General features: G+C 39.2%; 1 protein-coding gene across 1 annotated transcript in view; it reads left to right on the forward strand.

Annotated features, from left to right (window-relative positions):
* MYO3A (myosin IIIA) overlaps positions 1-24835 on the forward strand; it is a gene marked incomplete at its 5' end in the record, with an annotated part of 224003 nt that overhangs the window by 64451 nt on the left and 134717 nt on the right. Inside the window, 4 exons of the mRNA XM_080811651.1 lie at positions 19150-19249; positions 20921-21037; positions 22257-22361; positions 22468-22551. Coding sequence (XP_080667777.1) covers positions 19150-19249; positions 20921-21037; positions 22257-22361; positions 22468-22551 — 406 coding nt within the window. The remainder of the gene's footprint in view (positions 1-19149; positions 19250-20920; positions 21038-22256; positions 22362-22467; positions 22552-24835) is intronic.

The following is a 24835-nucleotide window of genomic DNA, read 5'->3' on the forward strand; positions in this document are numbered from 1 at the left end:
CCACCCCTTGCTTTCCTGAATGTGAACCGAGTCTTCTCAGGACTTTTTCCTACTTCCCACTATGAACTTCTCATGCCCCTGGAACCGACAGCTCCGAGAAAAGGCTCATTGAATCCCACTCTCAGGGCGGTGCACTTTCTTTCAGAAAAGTCTCTTTTCTGGAAATAACCCTGTGGTGTCACAGTTTAGCTACCCAAGAGAATAATTAAAGAACTCAGAAAAGGGGAGGCCTGAGGGGTCACATGTTGGTTCTCAGCTTCCTTTCTCATTTTAATACAGATTTCTCATTATTTGACCATTATGACTAGGCTTTGGGACTATGGCCATTTTTGTTTTTCCATTAAAGAAAGACACTTCTCAATTCTTCCTCCTTTTTGTTGTTTAATGAGTTGTCAAGGAAATGAATAATTACCTTACTCTATGATCTTTAACTTGAAGTAACTCTTGGCCAGATTCCTGATAAAACAGGACAGGGTGTGGATTAGAGATTGCCACAGTTTTGGGATGCTTCTTGTTGGGGAGTCTATGTTGCCCACCCCTGCGGTCTAGTACTTTCTATGACATCCTCAGTTAATAGAAGATAGCCGAAGTAAGGCTGTGACAGTTTTAAGCCCTTAAAAAAACTGGCATTGTCTGCTTCTTGTCTCTTGGAATAACCTCTGAGATCCCAGAACTGCCACGAAGGAAGTGTGACTAACCATGGTCACCGTGCCGGAGAGAGACACGTCAGCCACTCCGAGCAACCATCCTAGTTGAGCCCAGCCTCCCAGTGCCAACTATATGAGTGACGCTATCTTGGCTCCTTCAGACCAGCCTACCCACCAGGTGACTAGCACTGAATGACCTTAACTGATACAACTCAGTTAAGGAGTGGAAGAATTTCCTATCTGTGAATCCTGCATGAATCCCTGAGCCACAAATCATGAGATATTATAAAATCGTTGAGCGAAGCTGCAGAGTTTGGGGATAATTGTTACACAGCAATGAATAACTAGAACAGGAGGATCTGAATCTTACTGAAATCACCAGTATTCATAGTACTAATGTGGCTTAAAACCCTTAGATGGCTTATGTAACAAGTCCCACCTTGAATGTAAGGGAGATTCAGACATGTCTGGGCAACCAGTGAGGAGAGTCTGTTCGCCGTAGGTGGAGGACACCCAGGCCTTCTGGGAAAGGAACTGAAACTGTGCCAAATTCCACAAGCCAAGCATTTCTTGTAGGTGGTGGGTTGGCCCAGCAGGAGTCTTTCTGCCAAGGGTCATAGAATCTTCTGTGAGATGACTGACACTAAGGGAAAGAACACGGGTTTGACCCAATCATAAAGCCCTAGTGGTTAGAAGGAGTCACAACTCTGAATACAAGTATTGGCTGTTTACGAAAGCCATCCCAAGCCCAGCCCAGCCACATGGGTACATCTCTGGGACCTAACGAAGAGCAAGGTTATAAGTAGAAACTGAAAGAGGTGCTTCCCTCAACCTATAAATGGGGTACAAACAACAACGTGCCCTGTCTCAGTCAGCATGTAACACACAGGGAAAAGACACGTCATTTCCACAATGAACCAGAGGATTATCAGCAGAGGAGTAAAGGGTGCAGCACCCAGAGACGCTACTGTGCCTGATGAGTGATGCCGAACCCCCCCAGCCTCACTGGCAAGGACTCCACACACAGAAGAGTTGCAGTGGTGCCCAGGGACCAATAGGGAGGCAGCCACTGTCTGCCTGGCAAAGTGGGAAGGAGACTGATACTCAGCCAAACAAGAGCTGAGTAACAGCGATGTCTAGCTAGAGCGGGTGAGCAATTATGACACATCCTTATGGGACTAAGACAACAAAAGCCCTACATGTGATGCAATAAAGCAGCAAAATAGGATGGCTTGTGTGATGACCCCTGTTGTACCTCTAAGTGATATGGGGTGTCCCAGGCTGGACAAATCCAGAAGGTACAATTGATGTCATAGATTACGTGAACACTTTCACCCTGGAGCCCCGAGATCCAAGATTCATGGTGCCCTCTGGAGTTGTGCAGTGTGAACTGTGGATCACAAGCCTGGGAAAATTCCGAGCGCATTTGTTCTACAACCCAGAATATCTGTGATATTAGCTGTGTAGACAGGACGTTAAGATAGGCAGAGAACTTGGTAGAATAAAAAGCTCTCCCTGGTTTCTCTGGTTCATTCCTATTATCAGGGTCCTGATTTAGCCTGAAAAATGTTGTCCCTTTCAGTACTTTCACATAAAGTTGCTTTCACATAAAAATATTTTCAGCAAATACATACGAGGATGAAATCCTCTGATATTTCCTTTTAGTTCAGGTGAACTAATTTACGTTATTTTCTTGATATCTTCAGCTTCAGTTAATGGAAGATCGTTTTTCATTAGCATTTAGTATTAAAATATGCTAATTATAGTATATATGTAATTTATAGGGAAATTTAAATTTTGTCAGATATTAGGACCACTTTACAGATTCTGAAAGCTTGTGTCAGATTCCCAAATTCCTGTAGTGTTAATTTGGCAGTGATACTCTAGAAATCATTATTTTAATGATAGCATTACCCATTTTTAGATATATTAAACTGATTCAACCCCTTGTTTTAAAAATATTTATACTTTTTCTTAAAATTTTATAATTATTTTATTTAAAGAGTTTCCTGAAAATGATTGCATTTCATTTCACAGGGTAAAATGGTATAAATCCAACAAGTGCACGTGCTTAAATAAAGCAAAATAGGACACATTTTTCTAAAAAGAACAAAATTTCCTGAAAAATTCTGCATATACATCTTTTGGTCTTTCATTCAAAGGCATTAGCCTTTAAAATTTTTTTTATTCTAGAGGGGGAAAAAATAACCTTTTTGTTTTGGCTGTCTTTTGATTGTCAAGAGCCTTGACCTACATTTTAAAGATTGCAAGAAATACTGCAATATTATCTCTTTGGTTTTTTCTTTTAAATTAGCAATGGCCTAGGATTTGAATGCATCCGTTTTTGATATTGTTGCCATAAGAAGAGATGCATTTGCATAGAATTACATTAACTATTGGATTCTGCAGTGTCTCACAAGGAGGCAGGACACCCAGTGTGAATGATACTCATTTTTTTGCGGCCAAGCAAGATGCACAGGGTGTGTGGAGGGCAGACATACTATTTTCCCTGAGTGTCTTCACATCTTTGGTCCTCTAAATATATTTTCACCATCATGTCAAAGGCAGTAACAAGACGTCTGAGCATAACTTACTGGAAAATTTTGTGTTTTAAATGAGCTAGAACTTGTAGCCATCTTTTTGCCAGGTTAGAGGAGAGAAATATTTTTTAAGGATAGAAGTCAAGGTTTAGAGCACAATATTTCAGTCTTTCTGAGTAGAATTTAAATGACATGCCCCTCATTTCTCACTGCTAAACACGCAAAGCTTTATCTCTAGCTGTTCAGCTGCCCTAATCTTGTTTGCTTCCCCATTTAGTTTTGTAATCTCTGCAAAAAAAAAAAAAAAAAAGGCTGTATTTAACAGAATTTTTTTAGTTTTGAAAGATCATGATTCACTTTGAAGTTAGATTTTTATACATTTATATAAATACAGCTGGGTTTTGTTTTTGTTTTTTGTTTTTTTTTTAGGGAAAAATCTGAAGTCAGAATGCTCAGGGTTTTTTCAAAAAGAGGAAAGCAGGGGAAATAAATAATACTTAACTATGACAATTCCAGTCTTGGGGATAGAAACTGAAATGGAATACTATTATGTCATGGTTGATTCTATATGGCTATTACTGTACCACAGGTTCCTCAAAAAATTATCTGTATTGATGCTCTATCTATCTATCTATGTAAACATTACCTGGGCAGCCTGGCCTAAAATGTAGGTGTTGTTCACGGTCTATGGAGGATAGCATAATTCCCCCATATTTATTCAAATAGATGGAGGGTGGTCAGGAATTCTGTTTGGGGGATGTTACGTTTGACTTGCCAATGAAGCATAAAAGTAAAGCTACTAAGTAGGTAGCTGGATAGAGGGGTCTGGACTTCAGGGAGGAAGTTCATGTTTGAATTTTTTTTTTTTTTTCCATTTGCTTGTAGAACAAATGCCATGGCACTGGGTGAGGTCCCTGAATGTGAGTGTTTAGAAAGAGGAATGAAGGGGACCTAGATCAGAGCTCTGGGAGACACCAACATTTAGGAATCCCGCAGAGGGAGAGGAGATTGAGGGAGTGTGGTCTGTTGTAAGACACATGAACCAAGTATTTCAAGGAGAAATAGTGCTGAAAATTCAAAAATAGACTGACAGTTCGGACACTGGAAGTTCTTCAGTGACCCTGACGAGGGCCATCTCAGCAGAGTGGGTGAAGGGAAGCCCCGGCTGGGTGTGGTTAAGGAGAGAGGTGTCTGAGGAACAAGAGCTAGAGAACAGGGCCAACTCCTTCAGGAATCTCAGCTGTGAAAGGAGCAGAGATGGTGCAGCTGCTGGAAGGCATGGAGCATCCAAGGAGAGATGGTGAAAGCTGGGGGCTGGTAGAGCATGTTGAGATCCCAGCAGGAAGAGGTTGACAATGCATATGGGAGGGAAGAATGGGTGAGCTGGCCTTTGCTCAGAGGAGAGACACTTTAATCCATTCCAACCAGAGAGGAGGCCGAGAGAAAAGTCTAACTTGTTTAAATACAAGTATATAGAAAAAAGACTAAAAGGAAACACCAGAATGTTAATCGTGGTTATCTCTTGGTGATGGAGCTGTAGGTGATTTTGTTTCTTTCACGTTTTGACATTTTTTCCATTTTTTAAACAAAGAATGTAGTTTATTTTTATATTTGGGGAAAAAAATGAATGTAACGAAGATAATCACACACTTTCTAGTGACCCTTCATGCCATCCTTCTTCGACAGGGCAAACTACACAAAACTCCCTGGCCATGTTTGTTTGTAACCAGATTAATTTTCTATAATGGCAGTTGCCCTATGGATACTTACTGTGGCGTTGGTAACTCTGCCTATGGAAGGAACCAGTCTCTCCATCTTTGCCACAGAAGTCTCCTTATAGAAACTGGCTCTCCCCTACTCTCCTGTTTATAAGCTAAGAGTGAGGAGAAGAAAGAGGTAAGGAGCCCTTGGCAGATGGACGATAGCCATCAGATATTCTTGTACACTAAGATGTCGGTCTTATTTCAACATCTAAAAACAGGTCACTCTATCTAAAATAATAGCACAGAGAAGTCACATTTACAACAGAAAGGGATAAGATTTCTCACTGGGAACATTTTTCATCAGCTTCCAGATATCTGATTCTTTCTTAAGAGCACACAGGCTCCCTCTCCCCTGCCCAGAACCACCTAACAGAGAGTACCAGGTAGGATGTGTTACTTAAAGCTTGCTAATTGTCTTAATAAAACTAGTCCTTTCGATAGATGAGACTGTGCCTTTTTCCAACTCATAAAGGAGTTTCTTTTTTTAAAAAAAGATTTTAATTATTTGAGAAAGAACAAATGAGAGAGAGAGAGAAAGGACAAGCAAAGGAGGGGGGCAGAGGGAGAAGGAGAAGCAGACTCCCCGCTGAGCAGGGAGCCTGACATGGGGCTTGATCCCCGGACCCTGGGATCATGACCTGAGCTGAAGGCAGACGCTTAACCCACTGAGCCACCCAGGCCCCCCTCATTCTGGTTTTTGAATAGGTAATGCATGCATATTGAAGTAGATGCAAAAGAGCCATCAGGAAAAATAGTCTTCTTATTTATGCCCAAAGGCAACCAATATGTCCAGTGTTTTGTGTGTCTTTCTAGAAACCTATTTATATACAAGCAACTAACTACAGCACTAATGGAAAGTTTAACAAGGCTCTTAAACATCATTTTAACATGCTTTATCACTTAAAACATCAAGGATGCCTATAATGTTAGAAGCCACTGAAAAATAGTAATTTCAGAAAGAAATTACTTTCTGAAAATTTCTGAAATTAAAGTGTGAGCGATTGGAGAAAAGGTTCACTTTCTAAAACCTTGATCCCCCATACCTCTTTCATGGACACATTAATTATATTAAATGATATGCCTCACGTGTTCTGCAACTAGCTTGTGTGTTTTAATGTAATACTAAGCACTTCACGGTTTAGTTTAAAAAAATAGTTTTACTCTCAGTCATCAAGCATATATTAATCTTTAATACATTTTTAAACTATCTTTTGACCCACTGATCATTGGTAATATCTGCCATCCCTGTCTTCTAGACCCTTCTTTTTGTCCCAGATCTCTTGCCTAACAGAGGGTCCCCAAGCTACGGTTTACAGGCCAAACTGGCCTGCCTCCTAGTTTGTAAATGAAATTTTATTAGAACAGAGTCTTGTCTATTTGCTCATGTATTATCCCTATGGCTGCTTTCACACTGTAATAAGGTTGAGTAGTTGTGATGCAGGTCAGATGGCCTTCAAAGCTGAAAATATTTATTTATCTGGTTTTTTTTTTACAGAGAAAATTTGCCAATCCCTATTCTACAGTATGGGATCTCGGTCATGGTAATGAATGGGCAAATAGCATTAGAAAAAAGAAAAATCAAGGAGTGATTTTTAAACGTGTCAATAATGAAATTATAATGGTACAGAGTATCATATTACAACATGCAAATTATAGACAGTATATTTGGGTGTCCATTTATTTCATATGCTTCAGTCCCCAGGCAAAGTAGTAGAGAGGTTTAGAATAGTAGGGAGAAAATAGCAGGGAGATTTAGTGCAGAGATTTGGAATAAATTAAGGAAGACGTCGGTATAGATTTTCATCTGCTTTCACATATCATTTTTCCAACTTTGTCCTTCTAGCATCGCCACAGATTTTGTGAACAAATGTGTATCTGTCCAGTCCGGATGAAAGCACATCTTGATAAAATTATATATGAGAGAAGAAGAGCTCTGTGAATGAAAAAGACAATTAGAAATGTCTTGGGGGCTGGGTGACTCTGACATCTGTCACTGCAGCCGGGACCAGAGCTGGCCTGCTGATCTGGCTGGCCGGCCTGGCGTGTGCTCCCTTCCCCACCATCGTTTCACAACTACATACTTGGCCAAAGGGGCACAAGTGCACATAAATAAAACTGGCTTTCTGGGGCGTACCAGCGAGAGCCTACACTCCCATGGTACCTCCAGTTGTGACTTAGGTACTGGAATTTAAAGATGGATAAGGAAACTAAAACAAAGCCACTGATTTATGTTTGACGAAGGATTTCAATACTACCCCCGGCGGCTCCTGAATCACCTTAAAAGATAGGGCTTGATATTTACAAGAGTATATTTTACCAAAGTAAAAGCAAATAAAGCTGTTGCATGACAATAGTACAACTGCAGAGGCAGGATAAAAACTTAACATCAGGCAGCAATAGTTGTTTCTTTCTTCTGTGAGCAGAACTGAAATGCAAGTGAAGCCATAATAAGCACCCTCGGGGTATGTGTGACCTTTGACAACACAGAGAGAAAATATTTATAGTCTAAAACTATGTCTCTCCAGTATGACAGAGTAAATGAAAAATATAATCTGTTTAACTAGCTGTACTTTTCACAAAAGGACAAAAATCTTAGGGAAGGATTCTGACTTTGCTTTTTCCAAGTCTTTTAGAAGTAAAATATTTAATTAAGTGACAAGAATGGAAACCACTTCTATAAAATGAAGGCCAAAGGAAAATGTTAGAAGTGTGAAATTATCTTGAGGTATATGTATATATGTGTATCTGTGTGTGTTTACATATATGTGTGTGTGTGTGTATCACACACACACACACACACACACACACACACCCCTTTTCTCTGATCATTTCAACTGTTTATAACCAGAGGAAAAAACAATGAAATTTCTTTGGCTCCACGGTCAATGAACATTGAGTAAAACAAACTATTCACTCCTTTATCCAAGAAACATTTTGAGAACCTACCATTTGCAAGAATCTGGCCCAGGAGTAAGGGGTAAATCAGTCAACAGATTAAAAAACAAAAAACCTACTGCGGAGCTTACAAATCAGAGGGAAAACTTAGACAAAGAATAAAATGAAATCAGTAAATGAGGTAGTATGTTAGATGGCAGTGTGCGCTGGAGGAAGTATAGAGAGAGGGAGGAGGATTGCGAGTCCTGACGGGGGTTGGGGGAGTGGATCTGCAGGTGGAGTCAGAGTTTGGAGGCCTCCGAGGCAGGAGTGTGCCAGGCGTTGGAAGCCCTGCATGGAGGGGAGCAGGGGGACAGCATTAGGAGAAAAGGTCTGACATAGCGGGGTAGGGTTGGGTGGGTTTACATGGGACCTTTCTCTGGGTGACATGGGACCATTGGAGAGCACTGACCAGGGAGTGACCTATCTGACGTTCTACAAAGTCACTGTCACTATTTGTAATAATCCAAGTACTTAGAGTGGGGGCTTGAAGATCGAGAGAGTAGGAGTAGAGGTTTTACCTCCGAAATAGACATTTGAGGTCTGATTGAATACCTCTCTGTTGAGGGGTTAGAAGGAGAGCAGAATATTGTTCAGTTGTAAGAAATAACACCACCACCACCCCAGCCCTGTATCAAATCAGCAGCCCCGGACAACCTTTCTAAGCTGTTCTTACATGTTTTCTGTAGCTTTCATGACCTCCGATTTGTTTTTTCCCCGCCTTCCTTACTGTCCCCAACCTCAGTCAATGGGCCATCCTCTCCTCACTGGAGATGGGGAGAAACGGAGCCCCAGCAAAGTTTAAGGAGAAGAAAACAAAGTAATCTGGTGATGGCGTGGATATAGGAGGTGAGAGGGAGGCAGATCTCTGGCGTGTGCAGCCAATCAGATGGGGGGTCTGTCAGTGAGACAAGAAACCCCGGAGGAGTTCTAGGCTTCGTTACAGAAGTCCGTGCTTTGCTTTCTGGACATTTGGAACTTGAATGCATGGAAGAGGTCTATGTTTCTCAACAATCATGCCCTCTCCAACCTAGTTTCATCAGCCTCCAGCCTCTCCCACACTAGCGTTCTGCATTCTGGCTGCGACAGATCGTCACTGTCGTGGGGCACCTGCCTACATTGCCCTTTCCCACGTGCTGCTGCCGCCACAGACTTGACCACCCACCAGTGACCACTGCACCTACAAATACTCTTCCTCAGCTCACAGAATCCTGGTCCTACTCAAATACCGAGACTGAGTGCCAAACCTGCAGAGCCCCATTCCCCGTTCCCCAGAAGGAAATTATTGCCTCCTTGCCTTTTCTCTAATACTTGATTTTTACTTCAGTTTTGGCACTTACCATATGCCTTGTGTTGTTTTAAGTGTTTTTATAGCTCCCGCTTGACTGAAACTCATTGAATGTAGGGTCTGGATTCCTTTTCACCTACAGTAACCCTGCAACACTTAGGACAATGCCCTGCCCATAGCAGGGTCTCAATAAATACACGTTGGATTGAATCGCACAGTTAGATTTTTATTAAAATGACACTGATGTAAGAAGATTCTAAAGGAAATGTGCTTCTGAAATCAATAGCTATCGCTTTCTATAAGCATGTGTTTTTTTCAACTATCAAAAAAGTTTTGCCTAACAATGCTACTGTCAGGTATTTAGTATGTAGTTAAATCTAACAAATCATTGTGTACCTTTTTTAAAAATTTGATACCAGAAAAATGAAAGTTGACCAGAACAATAGCAGTGATGATTAATTAAATACCCACTAGTGTATAAAATTATAGAAACATTTAGATGTTCTTTTCAAAATCTAGGTATACATCCTCATTTTAAGAAATAGTTGATATTGGGACATCTTGATGGCTCAGTCATCTAAGTGTCTGACTTCAGCTCAGGTCATATCCCAGTGTCCTGGGATCAAGTCCCAAGTCTGGCTCCCTGCTGGGTGGAGAGCCTGCTTCTCCCTCTCCCTCTGACCCTCCCCTTCAACTTGTGCTCCCTCTCTTGCTCTCTCTCAAATAAATGAATATTTTTTTTAAAGAAATACCCAATATTATACTAGGAAAAATTCAAAGCTTTTATTTACACAAACTCCAAAGAATTCAGTTTGTTTCAGACAAACATGGATATCATATTAAGGTAGTGACACAGATTGAACTAGACATCTTCCTTTGACAAATAATCATTTATCCTCTCATTTTTTCAATCTACTTCTATTATTATCTACTATCTCCCCGCTACTGTTTAGGTGCTTACGATATATTAGTGACCAAAAGAGACACATAAGGTGTAAAATATTTTCACAGTTGCCAATTCTTTTAAAATTTTTGTTCATAGAATATAATTCAGTTTTTCTTAATCATTCATTACGACTTTAATAGCTTTCAAAGTATTTAAGTACAGAGAAAGCTTTTTTACACTAATTGCATGCACCTGAATTAACTGTGAATAACATGTTTTTTTGTTTGGTTTTTGTTTTTTTGTGTGTTTTTTGGTGAGTAAAGCAATAGACGTTTATTTAGTAAAGATACAGAAAAAGCTCTCAAAAGTGACAGGGGTCCCGACAGGGCTGCCAACAAGGGCCTTTAGGGTTGGTCTTTTATAGAAAGCTAACCAAGGAAACTTAACATTTCCATCCCTATTGATAACACCTTCAGTGGCTTACTTCATTTTCAGGGTCTGGTTATTCTTTGTTGGCCACAACTGATTACCAAAGACATCCACCCCACACGACCCACCCTGCACCTATAGGGCAGTGTGGGGTGGTCCTCCCACGTGAGCAAATATAGTTTTGTCCATTAATTGAGTGGTATTTGAGGCAATAACTAGTGCTACTGGATTTTAGCACATTCTTCTTCAAAAATGAATCTGTGCAAACATATCAGGCCTAGCTCAACTTATCTTAACTTTTTTGTTTATACATGTATTGTTAACTATCCCATCAGGATGTGTGTGCTGTGTGTGATCACAGACCTTCCTACCTTTATCCCAGCTCCAAACTGTCTGAAACATATTGGATGCTGCAGAAATGTAAATATTTGTTGAATGAATGAATGCAATAATAGATGTTGAAACACGTATAATTTAAGGCTCTGCTTGGGGTTTGGGGGGTATGTGTGTGTGTTTTGGGGGAAAAAGCCTAACAAACCAGAACAGGAATGGAGATGTCATATCAATCACCTGGTTCATTGTGTTTTGATACAAGTTTGGACACGTCGCAGGCTTGCTGACCTCACTTTTCATAATTCTTAAAATGAAAGGAAATTGGACTGTAATATATTTAACTGTTCTTTTCATTCTTATGCCCTTTGATCTTATGTACTGTTAACTGAGTCGCTTTTTCAATGTTAAGCTAATTTTAAAGCCGAACAAGGATATAATTGACTCAACTAGTCATGTGTCAACGCCGCATAAGGGAGTACAAAAGTGAGCCATTCACTATTGCTGTTTTATTATGACAGCTGGAACTGGTTTTTGTGTGTGTGTGTTTTTGTTTTTCTGTCTTGTTGCCTCCATACTGTGTAAGGCCCAACCAAGTGACAGCAGTGCTGACCATGCTTTCCAGAGCAGCCCATTGTGATAGCCTTGTCTAACAGAAACTGACAGTGCAGACATACAGATAGGGGAGAAGTACGGAGGGGCAAGTCCAGTGGCCACGGGGGTTCTTCTCCAGTTTAACTGACCTGGCAGAGAGCAGCACTCGGTTCTGATTGGCGAGAGGTGGGAGGGAGGTTTGCGGGAACCCAGATGTGCTAGACAGCTGTGTAGCTTCTCACCGTGAACCGAACTAAACTTCAACTCTGTTCTGTAAAGTCAGCCTAAAACACTGCTATGAGAATAGGGAGGGGGGGAAAAAAAAGAGTTTGCTTATTTCCCTGTCATCTGACAGAATGCCTAATTCCTGCTGAGCTACTACCTTCCGGGTATACATAGGATTTAATAATAAATACAGTGAAATCCTTCACAAGACCTGGACCCAAATTCTTCCCACTTCTTGCTCGGTTTGAGCTGAGTCCAGTGCCACGTTTTTACGATTCGTGTTTGTTGAAGGCAGGAGGGTATCTGTGGAATGAGAAGAGGATGGAGACAACTAAATATAAAGTTAGTACAAATATACATTTAAAGGGCACCTGGGTGGCTCAGATGGGTAAGTGTCTGCCTTCGGTTCAGGTCATGATCCCAGGGTCCTAGGATCGAGTCCCTCATCGGGATCTCTGCTCTGCAGGGAGCCTGCTTCTCCCTCTCCCTCTACTGCTCCCCCTGCTTGTGCTCTCTCTCTCTCAAATAAATAAATAAAATCTTTAAATATATATATATATAAATTTAAAATATAATTAAATCTAAATTAAGAGGAAATATTAAATGTAAATATAAATATAGATGAGGCTTGAACCCATGACCATAAAAATAATGGTTAAAATTTATTAACCATAGCAGGTGCTGAATGAATCACTTTTTATGTTATGTAACTTCACTCCACAACACCCTTATGAAATAGACTTGTTTTATTCCCATCTTATATCTGAGAAAGCGTAGTAAGTTACATGCCCAAGGTCACATGGCTAATAAGTGACAGAACAACAACTAAAATAATAGTAGCTGTTATGTATTAGACATTTTCATATGCCCGTTCCAAATAAGCATTTTCCATGAAATAATCTATTTTACTTATCCTCGCAAACTCTTTTGGTGTTTGCTCTGAACGTTCTGATTCTAGAGACTGTGCTCCTGGTGTTACTTTGGTATCATGAATACCACAATCCAAACCAAGGCAAGGGTTCATATAGCTTCAGAAATAACTTTTGATTTTCCATAAACTATCTCAGAATTCAGTTCCATGTGTAATAATTTATCAGTCAATCCATAATCTACCCTGACTTTATACCCATTATCGCTACTGGCCCAATCATGCCCTGAATTCGTCAGCCTCTCTACCCTTGAGTTGAAGAGAAATCTTAATAGAGGACTCATGTTTTAGAGTAGGGCCAAGCCATCTCCACAATTACCCTGATAAAATCTTTATAAGTGACAAAACAAAACCATGAGTTTTTCAGAGTCACAGAAAATGGTTCCTCATTTTCTCTTCGTAATGAAGCAGTCGTCCATCTCTTGGGTAATACACGTAATCAATACACAGAATTGTCAAGCCCATTAGGTTGACAAATTATAGAATTCCAGGTCTGGAAGAGTCAACAGAGATTATATGATTCAGCTATTTTAACACCATCAGTCTAGGTAAGATTATTAGCTTTCAGTATTTTCTGGTGATAACATGTCTTTTTAGGAAATGATAGTGATGGATTTATCTTCCCAAATCAAAATAGAAAAGCCTAAAATTTATGTGTTCAGTACAATTTCACTATCATAATATCTCATGAGATCTCATTTTCAGTGTTCTTTTTATTGAATTTCAAAAGTTCTTGAAATATTAAACATATTAATCCTTTGTCCATCATACACACTGCAAATTTTTTTATTTTCCTTATAACTTAGGTTTTTATTATACTCATTTATTAAAATTGTTATCTTGCCAAATCTATCCCATGTTTTTATTCTTTTTTCTAGCTTATCATACTTACAAATTCTATTCCTACCCCATTATTATTATACAACTCTTCTGTATCTTCTCCTAGAACTTTTATGAGTGTATTCTTAAATCAGTAAGCTTGTTAATACACTTGGGCTTTATTTTTACATAAGGCACATGATTCCCAAATTTTTAACTAGATGTTTCAGCACAATTTCTTGAATTTTTTTTCTCTACTAATTTGAAATGCCACATTTATAATATGTTCTTAGAATGTATGACCCTAAATTATAAGATATTTACTACTAGAATTCTAACTTTTCTTGGCTGTCCTAAGTGTGATGATGTTTAGTGATAATGTTCATTTTTAGAGTACAGTAAAATGATTTTTTTTTCCTTCACTAGAATATGCTACTCCACTCTGTTCTTCCCAGGCTCCCCCTCTTGATTAAAATATTTCTTTAACTTCCCATTACAGCTGGAGTCCAGGCTCACTGGGCACCAGGGTCCCTCTCACTGTTTCAGGGACAGGGCCCTTCCTGGGCATGTCCTATAGCCTGTCTTCAGGCCTCCACTTGTGCTCCTCCCTCTTTTCCCAGCAGATAACACCCTGACAACCTCTCCACACTTGGGTACATACATACCAAAGCTAAATTTCATATTTTCCATTAAAACTGTGAATCACAGGGGGCACCTGGGTGGCTCAGTCAGTAAAGCATCTGACTCTTGATTTCAGCTCAGGTCATGAGATCAAACCCCGCATCAGGCTCCGCACTGAACGTGGAACTTGCTGAAGATTCTCTCTCTCTCTCCCCTTCTGCCCCACCCCACCCCAACTCACATTCTCACTCTCTCTCTCAAAACAAAGCCAAAAAGAACCTGTGAATCACGGAATTTAATTCTGTGGGTATTGGTAAGAGGTCTGAAAGATGGTAGGTCAAGTAGGTTTTGGTGTCACTTGACTTATTAAAAGGTTTGCCGGAAATCACAGGATGTGAACTAAAAGGGAAGGACACAGGATTGGTTACACTGAGAGATATTATGCTTTGCACACTGGCTAGTTGGGTATTTCATACCTCTGTATCCTTGATACCAGGCGTAGAAAGATGAATAGCGCTTGGTCTCTGCCCACAAGTTTCTCCTAGTCTGGTTAAAAATGGTGAACATACCTAGTTAAAGGTGAAAGTTTCCCTGCTAGGGGCACATTCTCTCTCTTGAAAGTCCCGCAACAGCTTCAGAGAGGGTGAAACTTGAGCCTCACTTTGCATGATAAGTAGAACTTCGCCAGACATGGAAGGAAACTAATTCCGGGCAAAGAAAATGGAATGAGCGAAGCACTGAATCTCAGAATAATTGGCATATTGGAGAATGTTCTGTACAGAGATGATGGTTGATGGTGCTGGAAAGGCTCTTTGAGACAAGGCTGTGAAGAGACGTGAATTCCATGCCAAGAAGTCTTTAAGTCATGCTGTAGAAAATGGGGAGTCCTCGGAGGCTTTCAGTCATTACGATAACAACATCTTTTCTAAGTTTTTGGAAACTAATACCAGAAGCATCAAGGAGGATGGGTTCACAGGAGTGGATAGATTCACAGGAGTGTTAGCCAGCCAAATACTGATCTTCCAATCCTTCACCACCTGCTTCTTGTAATTCTCCAGGAATAGTCTTTAGCTGCCAAATGGACCTCTAAAAAACAGATGAAAAATTCAGGGTTCTTCGCTTTAATTAAATGGATAATTGGACTTCTTCTTCTGTTTTCTCAAAAATAATGAGAGTCTCTTTGGAAATAGGGGCATGAGTAAGATGATACCTATTGAATTCAGCAAATGCTGAGACCAACTATGTAGAACTTCTGTGCCAGAAACTCTGTGGGATATACTCTGTCTTACTTTATTCAACTAATGTTTATTGAGAACCTACTATGTTTTAAATAATCTGCTTGTTCCCCAGATACAGTGGGGGGGGGGACCAAAGACACATAATAGTCTCATGTATCTTGGAATTTCCAGTGTAGTGAGGTATTCAAATAGTAACTAAATTATCCATACCAATAAGGGCATATCTGTGAATTTTTATAAATGCCATAAAGATGGAGGAACCCCAGAATTGAAAATAGGAGTACAGCTATCCTTATTAGATGCAAGTCCTTTATCAGATACGTGATTTGCTAATATTTTCTCCTAGTCTCTGGCTTTCCTTTTGTTCTCTTAACAGTATCTTTTGTAGAGCAGAAGTTTTTAATTTTAATGAAGTCCAACTTATTGATTTTTTTCTTTTATGGATGGTGGTTTTCGTGCTGTATCTAAAAATTCATTCCAAACCCAAGGTTATCCAGATTTTCTTCTATGTTATCTTCTAGGAGTTTTATAGTTTTGCATTTTACATTTAGGTCTGTGATCCATTTGGGTTAATTTTTGTTAAAGGGGCCTGGTTAGTGTCTAGATTTTTACATTTTTGCATATGGATGTCCAGCTTTTCCAGCTCCATAGGTTGAAGAGATTTCCTCATCCCGAGGAACTTCACAATCTAGTAAAGGGAGTAAGACCCATATACAAATGATTGGTTGAAGTGATCGAACTAAAATATTTGTTCTGAAGGTGCTGAGAAGCTTTAAAGAGGTGGCATTTGAGGTTAGCTGTGAAAAATGAATAAAGTTTCATCACACAGGTGGAGCTGAGGAGGAACTAATATAAATGAAGGACAAATATGACTGTAATGTTGAGAAGAGTGTGGAAGGCAAAGGTGGCAGTGGGGTGGGAGGCCATAGTGGTAGTGGGGTGCAATATGGTGGAGGTGATGGTGGTGAGAAATGGTTTGTTCTAGATAGAATTTGGCAGTAGAGCTGATGGAATATGTATATGGATTGCATGAGGGATATGAGAAAAAGAGAAGATCCAAAGACCACTTGAACAACCAGAAGAGGGGAGTCACCGCCTACTGGGATGAGAATCATGGGGCAGCAGCAAGTTTGGGGCTTCGTATTCAGGAGCATGGTTTGGGATGTGTTAAGCCTGCCAATTAGACTTCCAGCTGAAGTGTTGAGTAAGCAGTTGGATGCTTAAGCCTGAAGATCGGGAGAGTTGTCAGTGTGTGGGTGGTAGTTAAAGCAGGAAGTGAATGTAGATAGAGAAGAAAAAAACTGCAAGGATTGAAGCTCCAGAGATCCCAAATGTAATTGAAAGATGAGGAGGAACCAGAAAATGATTCTCAGATGGAGATGCCAGTGAGGCAAGGAAGAGAATCAAGAGAGGTGTACAAGACACCAAAACAAGTGTATTTAAGAAGGCGTTGGTCAGTGCTGCCAGTCTGTTAAATAAAATGAGGTCTTAGACTTACCCATTGGACTTAGCAGTGTGAGGTCATTAATATTCTTAACAAAAGCTGTTTCCATGGGGTGAGAGAAGGCAGCCTGACCGAAACGAGTTTTCTTAATGGATGGAAAGAAATTAAGTATAGATAATTCTTATGAGGATTTTTGCTATAAAGCAAGGAAATAGAACAGTAAATGGGGTGGGGGAATGGAAGTCAAGGAAGGGTGTTGTGCTTGTTTCTTTTGAGACTTTTGAGACAAGTACTGTGATAGCTGAGAGGAAAAATTGAGGCACGTTAGGGTGAGAGAGGAGCCATAGGTGTCCTTGAGTAAGGGAAAGAAGGTGGAATCCAGTGAACTGGAGGAAGGACTGGCCGAGGATAGAGGTGGGGACAGTTTACCAACAGTGACTTAATTCTTTTTCTTTTTCTTTTTCTTTTTTAAGAGGGAGAGAGAGCATGAGCAGGGGAGAGGGGTCTAGAGAGAGGGAGAAGCAGACTCCCCACTGAGCAGGGAGCCTCATGAAGACCTCGATCCCTAACCCTGGGACCATGACCTGAGCCAAAGGCAAACATTTAACTAACTGAGCCATCCAGGCGTCCCAGTAGTGACTTAATTTTAAAAGAACCAGTGTTGACAGGAATGTGGAGAAAAAGGACACCTCGTGCACTGGTGGTAGGAATGCAACCTGGTGCAGTCACTGTGGAGGACAGTACAGAAGTTCCCCCCCAAAACTACAAATAGAACTGCCATATAATCCAGTAATCACACTACTGGGTATTTACCCAAAGAATACAAAAATACTAATTCAAAGGGATACGTGCACCCCTATGTTTACTGTAGCATTATTTACAATAGCCAAAGTCTGGAAGCAGCCCAAGTGTCCATCAGTCGATGAATGGATAAAGAAGATGTGGTATTATCCAGCCATTGAAAAGAATGAAGTCTTGCCATTGAGGACAACATGGACGGAGCTAGAGAGTTTATATAATACTAAGTGAAGTAAGCCAGTCAGAGAAAGACAAATAACACGTGATGTCACTCATACACAGAATTTAAGAAACAAGACAAACAAAGGAAAAAAAGAGACAAACCAAAAACAGACTCTTAACTTATAGACAACAAACTGGTGGTAGCCAGAGGCAGGTGGGTGGGGTGTGGCTGAAATAGGTGAAGGGGATGAAGAGCACACTTAGGGTGATGAACACTGAGTCATATATGGAATTACTGAATCACTATATCGTACTTCTGAAATGAATGCAACACCATATGTAAACTGCACTGGAATTTAAGTTTTTTTTAAAAATAGTGACTTAATTCACTAAGCAAAGTTTGCTGAGTAAGTGGTATGGTTCTTATTATTCCTCACAGTCCACTTACTCCTTTTGCTAATGGACAGATTGAAATGCTTAACAGTACAGCCGACCCTTGAGTAACACAGGTTTGAGCTGCATGGGTTCACTTGTATGCAGATTTTTTCGATAAATACAGTATAACACTATAAGTATATTTCCTCTTTATGATTTTCTTAATAGCATTTTCTTTTCCTAGCTTACTTTACTATAAGAATACTACATATATAAAAACCAGAAAATATGTGTTAATCAGTTGTTTATGTTACCGGTAAGGCTTCTGGTCAACAGAAGGCTATTAGTAGTCAAGTTTTGAGGACTCAAAAGTTATAGCTGGGTTTTTGACTGCGTGGGAGTTGGCACCTCTAACCCCATGTTGTTTCAAAAGTCTACTTATCTCCAAAAATAAACATTGAAGGTACAGTTTTGTTCAAAATACCAAGTAGATGATCATTTCATGTCCAGAAAAGTTGAAACAAACCCTGGTGTTTATCTCAGCAGCTTCTCCAGCCTTCACGTCAAATCAAGATCCTCTGGCTGTTATCAGAAGTTGCTGAAATGTTCTTCCTTGAAAATAAACTTCCCAGTGCCTGAAACCAATTTCCTTCATCCATTTAACCATTTGAAAATCCACAGTGGAGTTGATTTTGCATTCCTCTTAAATTCTGCTGAATAATAATTTCTAATGTTACCAGTGCTTAGCCACCAATGGCCTGACACGGTCTCAGACACCATTGGGAATCTAATGAATTCACATCTCTCTGACTCACCACTTTGTAATAGATTAAATCACAATGTGGAGGAAGCTTTAAAGCAAATTATATATAGGAGAGTTCTTGATAGAAATAATGAACTCTTTTCATCATCGGTGAAGGAAGTTTGACATGTTGTAATTTTCCTATAGAGAGGAGAAAACAGGCCAAATATATTAGGCTATTTTCTGGGAAATGGTTAGCATTGAATTTAGGAAAATCAGCTTTATAGAAGTTTTGTGGTCTCATATGTATCTAAAACTTCCCTCCACTGTGATCAGTAATAAGTTCTCAAGTCAGAAGGGGTTTCTTTCTTTGTACTGCTCTACAGACATGAACGCATTCACACCAAGAAAAGTAACTTCAATAGATCACTAATGTCCAGTCTGAAGGATGTAGACGATTTAGCAACCCTAGAAGTTTTGGATGAGGTAAGAGACTCAGTTTAATTAAACCTAAACATTCTAGATTTTGTTTAATTTATAGAAGTGATATGCGCAGGAGGCTGTTGGAATATCTATAAGCTTTGCTTGTCTCTTAGCTTCCTGATTATCTCTCCTATCTTCACTTTGAATATGTGTAACTCAGATTTCCAGATCTGTTCAGCCTGATGTCCATCTTCCTTCCTTCCTTCCTTTCTTTCTCTCTCTCTCTCTTTCTTTTTCTTTCTTTCTTTTATAGTCAAATTACAAAGGTGTGGATTCCCAGTAGCGTGAGTTGCTTTTAAGTTACAGACCCTTCCTACGCTGAATTCATTCTGGGAGTCTCAGAGGGATGATATACTGAGGTCAGAAAATGGTCTGCCTCCTACAATCTCAATGTAGCATTTTTTCTATTTTCTCTTCTGCTCTTTTCCCTCTATTTTCTCTTTTGCTGCACTCTCAGTGGCTGTACCGAGAGGCCTCTAGGAAACCCTGAGAGCCTCTCTTACGATGGCCATTGTCCCCTTCGTGGGATCCCAGAGTCCCTACTCTCCCAGGGCTAGCTCATTAGGGCACAGAATTCTGCTTGAAACTCCTTATCCCAGTGACCTCAGAACTATTTCAAGCATCTCTCGCGAAGGTACAAATGCCAGCCAGTAAATTACACTTTCAGTCTCCCTTCCCCTCATCTCCCTTTTTTCTGGATAATCAGATCATTAGAGAAATAAATAGCTCCTTTTCAGTAAAAGATTATGATCTCTATCCTGCCCGATCAACAGCGTTCTTTAAATACATCTAATAAATGCCTGAGATTTGCCTAGAAATTCAACAAATCAGGAGACATTTTCTGAACAGAGGTAGTCATTTGGTAAATTTAGGGTTGCTTAAACTACCCGAGTACTTCCTCAAAATAATCTTTCTTGAGAGCATCAAACATCTTGTAATCAAGTAGTGTTTGCAAGTCAAAGATTGCCAGCACCTTTATAAATCTTTTCATACCAAATTCTCCAATGATGGGAGTTTCTAGGCTTGTGGATTATAAAGAAGACTTTGCTCATCATACTGCTGACCTATATGTTAGACACGGGACTTGTTTGTTTCTATTGTCTGTGCTTTTGTTTTCGTCTCATTTTTGAGCTATGATCTGCTCTCCTCTTGTGTCATACTGTAAATGATGATTTCTGACACTATTAAAATTGATTTCATGTACTCACAATTTATCAACTATGAAAGTTACTTTTCTGAACTTTTTGCTGTGTCTCATAAAGCCAAATGTCTCAGCAAAGGGCTGGAACATTCTACAGAACCACGAAATAACCTTGATTTGCAATAAAGTCACGTTCTCTGTATTCTCCCCTTCCTTTTCTATTGGTCTTTCTCTTTATGTCTTCTTCTGCATTTACTTATTTTCTGGAAGGTTCTCTACACATAATACCCGTGTAACATCTCAGATGGCCTTTGGAAAACACGGAGAACAATGCCATCCCTCTATGGCCCTCAAAACAGAAAATGTCTGTCAGGTGGAAAGATACTTGCTGACCCAGTGTTAGACTCCGTGTGTCTATTCCTTTCTGATCCTCAGTCCAAATTCCAGATGTTTAATTTATTACTGTCTACATTTTAAGTTGTAAGTGACCTTAAATGATTTTTAAGAAAAAAACTATTTTTGTTTTATTTTAGAATACAGTCTCAGAACAACTTGAGAAGTGTTATTGCAGAGATCAGATTTATATGTATGTGGGAGATATACTTATTGCTCTGAACCCTTTTCAGAGTCTGGGTCTTTATTCCACACAGGTATGCGGCGTGGTTTGCATTCTTATACTTTGTACTAATAATTATACTATTAAGATTTTAAATTAATTTAGATGAGGCCGAAGATAATTTCATTCAGTGCCTTGAAAAAACAAGTAATTACTGTTAAAACAGAGAGATGGAAAAAATAGGAGGTGAATCAATCTGGATGTGGTTCCTGGTCTTCCTTCCTCCAAAACTCTATGGCAGAATGGTGACTACTTCCAGTCACTGGTAACTGGTCTATACGATGCATCATATTAATAAACAGATGCCTGCAAAAGTGCAGGGTATTGTCTCCCTCTGAGCCAAGTATGGGAGAGTCAAGAGTATAATTACATTGTCTCACAGGTAATATATACTTAGTGGCTATGAAACTTGTCATTATGAATTTAAAAATTCCTTTTGACATATTGGTTTTTAGTATCAGGTAGTGTGTGTTTTATGAATATGAGTATATAATTATCCATTATTCAAGCCCTAATGGTTTAAATATAGAACAGTTTTCTGGAATTAAGTTAAGCTATCTTTCATTTTTAATTGGACCTATTCTCTTTTAGCAATTTGTGTATTCTAGAAAATCAGTTAATATTATGAATAATAGCTTTTTTATATGTGAGAAATAAATAATTGTCTCATTCTCTACCACCTTAAAATTTACAAGAATAATGGTAAATTAATGAGCCTTGAACTTAAGTTCCAGAAGTCTGGGCTTTCATTAAATTCTGTTATCAGTTAACTTGGTGATTTGGACAAGTCAAATGACAGACTATATGTCAAGTGATGTGAAAAGAAAAAAGTGGTGATCATACGTCAGACAGGATTATATCCAGGGAATAGTCAACAAAATGATACCTGGTTGTCTTATTTATAGTATCTTTTTACTTAAAGAGATAATAGTATTTTGAAACATTAAGTTCTGCTTTGGAAGTGGTTATGCACTTTCAAGAGTCTCCTTTTAAATACTGCTACCAGAGTGATATATGCTATTATGTTACATCACATATTTGGGCTCTTTTATGTCAAGCTTTTGTTTTATATAATTGGACATATATGTGTGTATAGTATGTGTGTGGAGTGTGTGTCATGTTTTGGTGGTATGAAAATGTATTTTGACTTGTGTTTTGCTTTAAAAAATTGGCAGTTCTGCCTGTAAATAATCTAGGACTTAAACAAAAACAAAAAGAAAAGCCCCACAAAATGTGTTCTTTTTAACCTTTAGCATTCCAAACTATATATTGGAGCAAAGAGAACTGCCAATCCTCCTCACATTTTTGCAATGGCTGACTTAGGATACCAGTCAATGGTAACATACAATTCAGATCAGGTAAGGAGAGTCTAACTTCTTAGAAATTCCCCTCTTAACTTCTCATGTGTGAGCCACATTTTGTGAGGATAAAGTCTTTTCATGGTTTCCTTTTCTCACTGGGCAGTGCATTGTTATTTCTGGAGAAAGTGGTGCTGGAAAGACAGAAAGTGCTCATCTTTTGGTTCAACAGCTGACGATTCTTGGAAAGGTACAATGTTCTCTATCCTAACAGAATTATTTGTTCTATTTCAGAGCCTAATAGAGCTCATTAGATTAGTGTTCACTGATTCCCACATTAAATAATGTACAGAAATTATAAAACACGCTTGCTATCTTCTGTGAGTTTAAAATATAACAAACAGTAGAAAAAGTGTATGCTCTGGGGCGCCTGGGTGGCTCAGTGGGTTGGGGCCTCTGCCTTCGGCTCAGGTCATGATTCCAGGGTCCTGGGATCGAGCCCCGCATCGGGCTCTCTGCTCGGCAGGGAGCCTGCTTCCTCCTCTCTCTCTGCCTGCCTCTCTGCCTACTTGTTATCTCTGTCTCTGTCAAATAAATAAATAAAATCTTTATTAAAAAAAAAGTGTATGCTCTGTTTTGAGGGTATTCTAACTTTCGTCACTCTTAGTAGGGAAGGCTTTATAAATGTGATTTTCTCCCTTTTTAGCCCCAGTACATTTACTGAATACTCTCTTTACTTTTTTCCTTTTGTTACTTGCAGGTTCATACACAAAAATCAATTGTATTTGTATATGTTATATACATTATAAACATATATATGTAAAATACAAAATTTGCATTATATATATCTATATATCAGCAATAATCAACTCATTGCAAACTGAAATTTAGAAGTCTCATTTACAATAGCACCAAAATTTTTAACTATTTAAATCTAAGTCTTATAAAACATGTATGGAGGGGCGCCTGGGTGGCTCAGTGGGTTAAAGCCTCTGCCTTCGGCTCAGGTCATGATCCCAGGGTCCTGGGATCAAGCCCTGCATTGGGCTCTCTGCTCAGCGGGGAGCCTGCTTCCTCCTCTCTCTCTGCCTACTTCTCTGACTATTTGTGATCTCTGTCTGTCAAATAAATAAAATAAAATCTTTAAAAAAAATGTATGGAATTTGTATGCTGAAAAATAGAAAAAACTGATAAAAGAAATCAGAATACCCCAATAAATGGAGAGATATACCATGTTTATGGATTAAAACACCCATCTTATTATGCCAAATCTTCACAAATTGATCTGTAGATTCAGTGCTGTTACAATAAAAATCCCAGCAGGATTTTTTTTTTTTTTGTAAAAATTGACAAGCTGAGTTAAAAATTTACATGGAATAATAACCAATTACAGCTCCTTTGGTAAAAATAACCAATTACAGCTCCTTTGCCTTTCCATATAAATTGAATTGAATAATAATCAATTTTTCAAAATTGATTATTATTGAAAAAGAACAAGGTTGGAGGACTACTACTACCTGATTTTCAGACTTACTGTAAAGCTACAATGTTATATTCAACATTAAAAGCATAATCCACAAAGGAAAAAAATTATACTTCACCAAAATTAAGAACTTCTGCTCTCTGAATGACATTTATAAGCAGATGAAACCACAAGGTACATTCCCAAAAAACTATTTGCAAGTCATATATCTGATAAAATACTTGCATCCTTACAGCATATATTGTAAAAAAAAAAAAAACTCTTAAAAACTCAATAATAAGAGATCAAATAACAAAAAAATGAACAAAAGAGTGTATCAACTATTCTTTTTTTTTAAAGATTTTATTTATTTGACAGAGATTACAAGTAGGCAGAGAGGCAGGCAGAGAGAGAGAGGAAGGGAAGCAGGCTCCCTGCTGAGCAGAGAGCCCGATGCGGGACTCCATCCCAGGACCCTGAGATCATGACCTGAGTCGAAGGCAGAGGCTTTAACCCACTGAGCCACCCAGGTGCCCCTGTATCAACTATTCTTATTAATAAAATTTATTAAAAAATAAACAGAGGATTTGAATAGTACTTCACCAAAGATGGCAATATGTAGGCGGCAGATAAACAAATGAGAAGATGTTCTTGGGGTGCCTGGGTGGCTCAGTGGGTTAAGCCTCTGCCTTTGGCTTAGGTCATGACCTCAGGGTCCTAGGATCGAGCCCTGCATCGGGCTCTCTGCTCAGCTGGGAGTCTCCTTTCCCCTTTCTCTCTGCCTGCCTCTGCCTACTTGTGATCTCTCTCTCTCTCTGTCAAATGAATAAATAAAATCTTAAAAGAAAAGAAAAGATGTTCAACATCAGTTGTCATTAGGGAAATGCAGATTAAAACACAATGGGACATCACTATCCACCTATTAAAATGGTTAAATTTTTTGTTAAGTCTAACAGTGCCAACAGCTGAGAAGGACGTGGAGTAGTTGCAACTGTCACATGTGCTGGTGAAATGCAAAATAGTGCAGTCACTTTGGAAAACAGTTTGGAAGTTTTTCATAAAATAAAACTAC

This window comes from Martes martes, assembly GCF_963455335.1.
Source record: "Martes martes genome assembly, chromosome: 8".
Taxonomy (NCBI): Eukaryota; Metazoa; Chordata; class Mammalia; order Carnivora; family Mustelidae; genus Martes; species Martes martes.